The sequence below is a fragment of the Idiotropiscis lumnitzeri genome, chromosome 19 (genome assembly GCF_059441095.1).
Source record: "Idiotropiscis lumnitzeri isolate Australia: NSW breed Sydney's pygmy pipehorse chromosome 19, RoL_Ilum_1.0, whole genome shotgun sequence".
Taxonomy (NCBI): Eukaryota; Metazoa; Chordata; class Actinopteri; order Syngnathiformes; family Syngnathidae; genus Idiotropiscis; species Idiotropiscis lumnitzeri.
In genome coordinates, this window is record NC_142409.1 from 10,551,739 (window position 1) to 10,561,175 (window position 9,437).

The 9,437-nt window shown below is 42.0% G+C and overlaps 2 protein-coding genes across 3 annotated transcripts; one reads left to right on the forward strand and one right to left on the reverse strand.

Annotated features, from left to right (window-relative positions):
• Nucleotides 1–237: 237 nt before the first annotated feature.
• armc1 (armadillo repeat containing 1) lies at nt 238–4,807 on the reverse strand. Its single transcript, XM_088283542.1, has 7 exons — nt 4,509–4,807; nt 3,311–3,520; nt 2,719–2,810; nt 2,364–2,556; nt 2,130–2,246; nt 1,857–1,931; nt 238–1,168 (listed from the first exon to the last, which is right to left on the reverse strand). Exons 2-7 carry the CDS (start codon nt 3,470–3,472, stop codon nt 971–973), a joined length of 837 nt encoding a protein of 278 aa, XP_088139668.1. The 5' UTR covers nt 3,473–3,520; nt 4,509–4,807; the 3' UTR covers nt 238–970.
• A 192-nt stretch (nt 4,808–4,999) lies between these two features.
• mtfr1 (mitochondrial fission regulator 1) lies at nt 5,000–9,189 on the forward strand. 2 transcript variants are annotated; one of them, XM_088282298.1, is made up of 8 exons: nt 5,000–5,139; nt 5,799–5,919; nt 5,999–6,097; nt 7,303–7,445; nt 7,686–7,924; nt 8,015–8,270; nt 8,334–8,487; nt 8,584–9,189. In XM_088282298.1, the coding sequence occupies exons 2-8, from the start codon at nt 5,884–5,886 to the stop codon at nt 8,629–8,631; spliced, it is 975 nt and encodes a 324-aa protein (XP_088138424.1). In that variant the 5' UTR covers nt 5,000–5,139; nt 5,799–5,883; the 3' UTR covers nt 8,632–9,189. The 2 variants fall into 2 exon arrangements, with proteins under 2 accessions (XP_088138424.1, XP_088138425.1); XM_088282299.1 differs by having other exon boundaries at nt 5,044–5,139; nt 5,811–5,919.
• The last annotated feature ends 248 nt before the right edge of the window (nt 9,190–9,437 follow it).

Here is a 9,437-nt window from a genome sequence, read left to right on the forward strand (position 1 = left end):
TTTTATTTTCGGTGTTTTATAATAAGAGGAATGGATGGAAAGGAACCCAAAAGACTTTCTGTTGAGTTAGATTTTTTTATTTTATTTTAAACATTTCATTCAAATGAGCTGAAATGCTTTTAAATCTAAATTTATACTTAATTTTTTTACAAATAAAAAATACATTAGATTTAAATTAAAATAAGTGCCCCAAAAATTAAACACCATTGTAATTTTTATTTATCTATTTTATTTATCCGTTTTTAAATTTAGAAAAAAAAAAGTGTAAGGAAATTCACACCACAAATGTATTCTAGGTTTAATTCCATGTATTTTATTTCCAATTATAATTGAATTATTCTTTATTATAAATATCCTACTAATATTTCAATAGAAGGCCAAAATTCTTGCCATTTTATCAAATGTAGTTTCAATTAATTGTTTCGTATCTTAACAAAAGAAATAAGCCCAAAATGTCAGCATGGAGAAAATAAACATTTGTTCGTTCCTATTTATTATTATGATTATTATTATGATGATTATGATGACCCGAGGAGGACTAAAATCAACGCCACGTGTTCTGCGCTCTCTAAGGACGCTCCAACAACGAATAAATAATAATAATACAGAGAAATGTCCAACAAAATAAAGGCACGCGAAAGAATTGGGGGGCAAGATTGGCACTAATGCATGCTAAAAAAATAAACAAAAAGAAAAGACAGAAAGTTAAGTATGAAAATATTAGAATGATGAATATTTTCGAAAGGGAGGGCGGGGGGGGTTCATGCACAAAAATCAACTCCCAATTTAATGCAACGAGCGTCCTTGGCGTCAGCTGATTTCAAGTCCTCTAGTTTGGGGATATACAGCGGCTAGCGTACGCTTAATATACACACAAGCTGTGTGTGCGTGTATTTGTGTGTGTGCGTGTGGTAAGTCCAGGCTAAGCCCACTCCGCAATGTGGTATCATGTCGGGGAGTGGTGGCGGGGTCACCAATAGAAAGAGCGAGTCAGGAAGTTGGCGGCCGTGTTGAGCCAGCCCATTCCGTCCGTGACGGAGCCAACGCGTGTCACCGCCTTGTCCGGATCCTGCGACGGACTCTCCTCCTCGGGCAGGTAGTCGGGGATGTCCGTGTTCTCCTCGACCGCCGACGCGCCCTCGCCGTCCTCCTGGAATGGCATGATCAGCTACGACAGAAAAACACACACACGCATTCCAACACATTAAGAAGGACTTCCAATGGTGCATTTACATTCCAAAATGACAAATCTGGATCATATCTGGATTAAACTGAACTTCCATGCAGTTGTGAAGATCGACTATAAACAAACAAGATGATCTGTAGGCAACAGAGACGAACATTCAAACTGGTGGAGTGTGATTTTCCTTGTAAGATTTACACTGACACCAAAATGCTCAATCTGGATCAGATCTGGAACAAACATTCACGTTTTAAAATTCAGCAAAACAAGGTGAACCGATGACGTTTGATGAGCGTTGTAACGCCGCAAGGGATATTTTCCATGTTAAATACATCCAATCTGGATCAAAACTGGTGTGAAGTTTTTTTTTTCCATTTTGTTAAAAACTACAATGTTTGCCATCATAATAAAAAAAATGCATATGATTACATCAACCAGTAGTTGTCCATCTACAAAACAAGGAGACAAAAAAAACACAAGCTCCTTGGTTCATGTCATGACTGAGCCAAGCCTGACACCTGGTGGTCATAGAAGGTACTGACACATAGCAGTCACCAAATACACTAAATTATCTTTTAGCTGTAGAATGCCAAATTGATATAAAATATATGATCCATTTTCACAATCTTTTGACATGTTCAAAAGGACGAGCAGGCCAGTGAGTCGTCCTCACCTCTCCTCCGTCGTCCGTCCTCAACACTTGTTGGGCTTTCATCACTTTAGTGGAGTTGATGGCTGTGCCCAACGCCTGTCACAGAGAATACATTTTTTTTTTTAAATATGTATATTTTAAATAAAGGCGAGTTCTAAAAACCCCGGAAACTAGGATGTTAAAAAAAAAAAAAAAAAAAAATAAATCTTCAAATCCATCCACACATTGTGATCATTTAGACGAACATCATATATGAAAAGACCTGTCCCAAACTAAAAAAGGCTCCTTGCTTACGTCAGCTTTAAGGTCGGAGCGGATCCTCACAACGCATCTCTTGACGGCCATCTGGAAAGTGAAGCTGATGACGCCTCGGATCTTCAGCAAGGCTTCCTCGCACAGGCTCCTGCGAGACTGCGCGCCACGCAGCAAGCAACACGGGACAAATGTGCAATGATTCACGTCACTTTAAAGTGAAATAGAACAGTATCACGTATCAAACTGCGTTAAACTCCGCCAACGGGCACCTACCGAGTCGTCCAGTCCGTCGATGTGCAACACGACCGTCTTGGCCCTCTTGTTGTTGGAGCCCAGGAAGAACTGAGCCTTCCGTCGGCAGGAGGCGGCGGCCGCCTCCGCCTGCTCGGCCTCCTCTTTACCGGCCGACTGGAAGATCTCGTAGATCTCCGAGGCCAGCAGTTTGGTTTCCCCGGGTGACGTGCTCCTTAAAGGACGGATGGAAAAGACGGCAAAAATTCTGTACGTTATTCCTTTTTTAAATGACGTCCCACTCGACATTGTCAAGTGGAATTAATTGACCAAAAAAAAAAAAAAAAAAAGTCCAGTTTAAATGGTTTGATGCAATGTGTGTGTGTGTGCCACTTGCTTCTGCATGACATTCTGCAAACTCAGCATCATGCCCAGCTCGCCCTTCATCTTCTCCCTGTTGGCTCGACATTCGGCCAGGTAGCGCACGGCCTGCGAACACCGACACGTACACACGCAAAAACACACTCAAAAGGTGAGATACTTAAAGCAGTGGCGTTATAAAACACACACTCGTGTTGTATAAGCAACAAGAAATGTACGCGTGGCGGCTCTGTGTTTACGCTTGACAGTTATTCCATAAAACACAGGTGCGCATAAAATTAATTTTGCCAAACAAAGACAGACTGATAAACGATGTACATTGACATCTGTACAGCTCCTTGCAGGGGATAAATAATATATGACAGTGAGCACTCTCAGATTGGATGTCTGTGATGCTGCACCCATTTGTGATCAAATATCAATTGCTTAAAGTGTTTTCTGTATATACTCATACAGTATAAAGACGCTAGATATTAATTAATCATAAAAACGTATCATAATGAATATACAGAGCCAGTGCTCGTTCTGCAAGGGTCGGGTCACCACCCAAAAAGACCATGTAGGACCCTGAGAGGTCTCGTTAATTATACGGCTTCGGTTTGACGTACCAGCAGTGCAGAGTAGACCACCTGCGGGTTAGGGTGGTCCAGGAAAAGGATGAGCCCCGGCAAGCATCCCTGATCCTCCACGATGGCCCTGCGGTTGAGGGGGTCTGCGGCGAGGTCCCGCAGCTGGTTCACCACCGCCAGCGCGTCCAACTCCGCACTCATGGCGCCTCCCGTCCGGTGGCCACGCGCATCCAACCGACCTCCGCCTGACTGCAAAAAAAAAATAATAATAATTGTAATTAGTTAATAATAGTCAGACAGTTAGGCTTTTTATGTTTTATTGCGATAACCATATTTAATTCCCACTAAAGGTATTGCAATCAGCCAGTGCACGTTTAATCTTCATGTTTAAATTGTCATAACATTTATTTTTAAGTTCAATGAAGTTTGAATAGTTTCAGGATCATTGCTAGGGATTTATAATTTAAACAATTAATTCGGGTGTAACATAAATTATTTTGCCTCGTTAACTGAATCATAATGAACTTAAGTTTGTGTATTGTCTGCTCTGTAAATATGAAATAACGTTCTGTTTTTGACAAAGGGATGTAATTTTTTTTTTAAATGTATTTTTTTTCTGAATCAACGCATCATTGAAAAATAATCAGCAGATGCAGCAATTTTCAAATTTCTGTATTAGCTGAGGCCTTGATCACAACAAAGATTTTTTTTATATATATTTAGTATATCTCTCAGGGTATCATGACACAGAAATTAACACTTGTGTTTACTATTATTAGTAACAAAGCATTGAGTTGTAAAGTAACAAAATGGTCTAACAGAGATTAGGAACTAACCAGAAAAGGGAATTTAAGAAGCTTAAAGCAGCAATTGGTTGACCTATATATCATAAGAGCACTTGCATAACACAATAGTCGATCGTAGATCCAGCTAATAAAGTCATAAGTAAGTTTTAGAGCACTTAAAATTAAATTAGTAGCTCATTTGTCATATTCTGCGAATAGTCACACCTGACAACGTAATGCTTCATTAAATCTATTTTACAGAGCTCAACATGTCACGACGTACATGTATGTCCATTTTAATAGAAAAAAAAAAGCGTTTAAACGGAATGGAAATGTGAATATTTAATGACGTTTTCGTTCGACCCCGAGCCTCACCTCCGTTAAAAAGAGCGAAGACGGGTCGCTGTTGGCTAGGCTATGCTAAAGCTAAAGCTAACTCAATTCAACCTTACCTTTCAGTCAGTGATCGGCAGAAACCATGAGACAGCCGCGGCTAAACCTCGGTGACACAAGAGGCAGACGTGTTGCGCCGGGAGACAAAATGTCACCGTTAAAAAAACAAACAAAACCTTTGATAATTTAAGTAAATTAACGCTGGGCCCTCCGCCTTTTCTTCTACTATACTATGCTCGTTGAAGCTAGCAGCTGTGCACACTGTTTTGGGTTTTGGGGCACGTCAGTGGGTGCGCTCGATTAAATTCTACACCTACCGGTCCCAGTGGTGCCCAGCTGTTAAAAGACAATACTCTCGGATGGGACACACGAGAAGCACAATCGAACGTACCTTAAAATCCCGCTACATGATTGGACAGTGTGCTTTGAGTGACTGGCTCAAAAGCCAATCGCAAAATAACCTTGTTAAAATACATACTTTTCATTGGCTATAATTTATGACAATCAATAGAATTGTCCAATGGTGGTGGTGTATTGCAACAAGGGGGTGATTTAATCCCCCTAATCCAATTGGTTCATCGATTTTAATGACTACTTCCACATCAGTCACCTCTGTTGCGGGACATGTCCGAGAGCTAAACAAGGTGGAAACACTCGAAAAGTTGTCTGAAAAGCCTCCAGTCAGACTTTGTAAGTTATTCCAATACACAGTTGACATTTTGTAAATGTTTATATGATTTATGAGTGACGATCAGATGCGGTAAAGTGTTCTTTTTTTCTCGAGTATACGCCGTTGACGTTGCTTGCGTCGCCCCACAGTTGGTTCAATTCGGTTAGCCACGACGGCTAAATTAGATAGCATCAAGTAGCCACAATTACGATTAAAATCGAACAAATTATGCTTAAAAAAAAAACCCTGAAATTATGTCGTTTAGTATACTTGAATAAGGAGAAATTAGATTGTTTTCATGGTGTCAGGTTGAATAGCAGCCAACAGGTGTCGTCTATAAACGTTTTATTATTGTTAATATTTTTATATTAACATTTGACGGGCGTTGAGCTCGAACTTGTTCAACGTAAAGAGATTTTACCGCGATAGCTTTATTCTTCTAAATTACAAATTTTTGTTGTGCATTGTTTTGTTTTTGCAAATGTCATTGATGTCATTTATGTTTGACATGATGCAAGTCTGTCTTTGAAAAGTTCTCAAAAAAACACAGTAACGTTCTGTCATTTTATAAACGTCATTTAGCAAACAACTACATTTATACAAATATAAAAACCTGAAGTAAATGTGATTGTAGTATTATTTCCAGCTGCATTTCAAATAATAAAAAAATAAAAAAAAGTGTGTCCTTTAGATTCCTGCATGGTGATGACGTCAACCGTATTCGAGCATGTGTCAATCAGCCCAGTTTCAGCGCTTCAGGAGCAATGAAGAAACAATATGAACGTATTGAAATGGACCTGGTAGGTGAATGGATGAATTTCAGTCTACTTTGCATACAGAACTGTAATCTATTCTTTTCCTCCCCTTCTGGACAAATAGACTTTTGGATCAGCCAAGCCTTACGGGTCCACGAGGAGTATCGTGAGGAGGATAGCAAGTAACCTGCCTCTCAAACCTTGCCCCAGGGTTCACTTTCAGGTGAGAGGTGGTTGCCGTAGGTGACTGATATCCAGGGTTGCACTATTGAAGGGAAAACAATTACTATTTGACAAAATCATTCAGCCCTATTTTACACAACCCAACACAAACGCCAAAAGACAAAAGAACATTAGCAGGTAGAACTTAGCGTGAGATAGACATTGTAAAAGAGGCTTTTCACACTAGCGCCACCAAGAAACTAACTCCAAGGATGAAGTCAACCTGTCAAGTTTTTGCGGCGTTTTTTTCCAGCTGGTGTGAAAGAGTCATGTGACTCCTTCCTGTTTTTCGACTTGTTGACATCACAGCTCCTCTCCAGCTCTGTTGACATGCGCTTGTGTGACCGCTGTCCTTTTCCAACCATAAACAGTCGCTGAGGAGTGACACAGCAGCACTTGTGAAAATGTTGACCGGTTTCGATATCGCTTTCTTTCAACTTGCCTTTTCTCTCTCTTTTTTTTTCCCCACCTCCTCTTCTTCTTTCCAGTGGCCCACCTTTTGCGTGCGGAATGCAGTATGTCTGCTTTAGGTCAGTTTGATCACAACGCCAAGATCCTCCCTTCTGCTTTACTTTCTGTGTGTGTGTGTGTAAATACTCGGGAATAGATAAGTTGGGGAAAAAAATGTGCTAAGGCAGATTGCGAAGGAGTGTTTGTTTCAAATGAGAATGGCTCAAATGCTAACATGTAGCAATTAGGGTTTTTATTTGCTTTAATTGGCTAACATCAAATGCTAACATGCTAACAGACGGTGCGCTAACATGTCGCAGGCTAGCAAACTGGCTAAAGATCGTGCTTAGGCAGGCACAGATTCTACATCTTTTCCTGTCATCAGCTATGTCCGTCTGATGGCAATTCTGAAGTGCTAACATGCTAACAGTTAGTCTGCTAAGTTGCTAAAATGTGGTAAAATAGCAACCTGACTAAACAAAGTGCTTATGTAGATTTGTAAGGATTTTACATTAATTTCCTGTAATTGATAGGAATGGTCGAGCATTGACACTTAAGGTGGAAAAAAAAAAAAAAGATTTCTTCACCAATAGTTGGCGCTACACTGCAGGGGTTTGACATGCTAACAGTGTGCTAACATGGAGCAAGATAATGGATTTGACGTGTTTTCGTTGGTTAACATTCCAATGAAGATGAAATGCTAACAATTACCATGCTAATGACGTACGTTCCCAACACGGCCTTCCTTTGTACCAGTTGTATCCATTCGACGAGGATGCAGGTGTCCTCAGCAGGAGGAAGGAGCACACCGTGGCCTCACTCGCCGACATCTCCTGGATCGACCAGGACGATGAAGACGACGACGAAGAGGAGGAGCAGGAAGATGAAGACAAACCTCGGTGAGAAGATAATCATATAGCGACCGCCGCTCTGACTGACGCTGACATTTACAGAATCCGAACATCGCAACATGGACCCAAAACTAATTAAGCATCGGGAAAACAAAGATCGTGTCACACACTATGCACTAACTTGAACTTTTTCGAATTCAATACCAAAATGAATTTCAAGGAATGACCTCACCTCTAATAAACACCTTCCATGGTTGTAATTTCACATCCCCCTTCTCTGTTCGGTAGCAAGTCGAGGCCTCCCCGAGGGTTGGCGTTCCGGGGTCGCCTGCCTCGCCCCCGCCGGATCCGTCTGCCCCGGCGGCGCTCGCTCCCCAGCCTCCAGCAGGGTCCCTCCGACCCCCAAGGTCCGGCAGCCGCCAACGATGAGGCCATCCAGAAGATCAGCGCGCTGGAGACGGAGCTGGCCAAGCTGCGAGCGCAGATAGCCCAGATTGTGTTGGCCCAGGAGAAGAGCGCCCAGTCGGGTAGGAAAATGCGCTCTCTTGATGTAATGACGGAAATTGTCCGTTAGATGGCAGCAGAGCGCTACAATTCAAGCATTTTGCTTCCGCTAGCCTCAGATGCAAGCTCTTGCCGGCTCCCCTGTGGCAGTGGACCTCCACCACCCCCGCCTCCACTTCCACCTCCACCTCCTCCTCCTCCTCTCCCTCCCCCGGGACTGCAGCGCACCTTTTCTGCTTTAGACTTGATCAAGGAGCGGCGCGGGAAGAAGACGCCAGGCCTTACCGAGACTAAGACGCATGCTGAAATCCCAAGCATGCTCGATGTCCTCAAGGACATGAACAAAGTCAAGCTGAGATCCGTCAAAAAGTAAGTACACCGATGATCAGAGTAATATGACGAGGATAAAATATTTTGTTTGTTTGTGAGCAGTCGCCCGGCGAGCGCCGAGACGCGCGACAAGCTGACGGATCCCACCGACGCCGCCGCGCTCATCGCGCAGGCTCTCAAGAGGAAGTTTGCTCGCACGTACCCGCAACACAATCACCAAGTGGACCAAGTCAAACATCCGGTGGAGAGCCCTCAGGTAGCAATAACACAACCATTTGAATTCAACGTCAATTTGTTACAAGTTGCATTATGATTTAATTTTTGCCGTCTTTTTTTTTTTTTTTCCCGACAGTTTGGTCAGCACATGTTGAGATCAACCGGGAAGCTCAAGTTCGTCTAATGCTGACGAAGGAGGCCGAGAATGTTCCAACTCGACAACTTTGACTTTATTAATATTTGTGGAAGCAAGATAAGGGATATTCCTCTGAATTCTGACCCTGTGTTCACAGCTTGGTGCACTTTTTAAGTTATATAAAACCTGTTTGTTTTTTTTTTATGTCGGTGTATAGTGACACTCAACAGGTCATGCGTTAAATTAGGATTTCTGTCCTCGTAAAATGTTTTAACATGATAGTTCTGAGTTCTAAAAGTGTGCCAATTGTTCCTTTAAGAAACACTAACTTGCCAAACTTCCACATTTTTTTTTTTAATCGATACCTCATTTTGATGGTAAACTGTCATCTCAATTTTATTATGCGCCAGTGTTAAATTTGAAATTGTGATGCAATGGAGCCAGCACGTCATTACTGACATAATTTATGACTTGCGTTCTTAATTGTTGGTTTTTATGAGGAAAGGTGAACCGTTATGTGATTTTGTTCAAAATCTTCTGCAGTGGAATTGTTCCGTTAGTAGAATACTGTCCAATTGTAACATATTAAATGAAATTATTACCCAAGTCTGGGTTCGTGTGTGATTGATCCATTCTATTATCTGAACCGCTTCACCTCACGTGGGTCGCGCACAAAGACAACTACCCGAGCTCACAATCACACCTCGGGCCAATTTAGAGTGTTCAATTAACCTACCTTGCATGATTTTGGAATGAGGAAGGAAACCGCCGCAGGCTCGGGGAGAACGTGCAAACTCCACAAAGGAAGGCCGAAACCCGGATTCAAACCCACGACGACTGCACTGTGAGGCAGA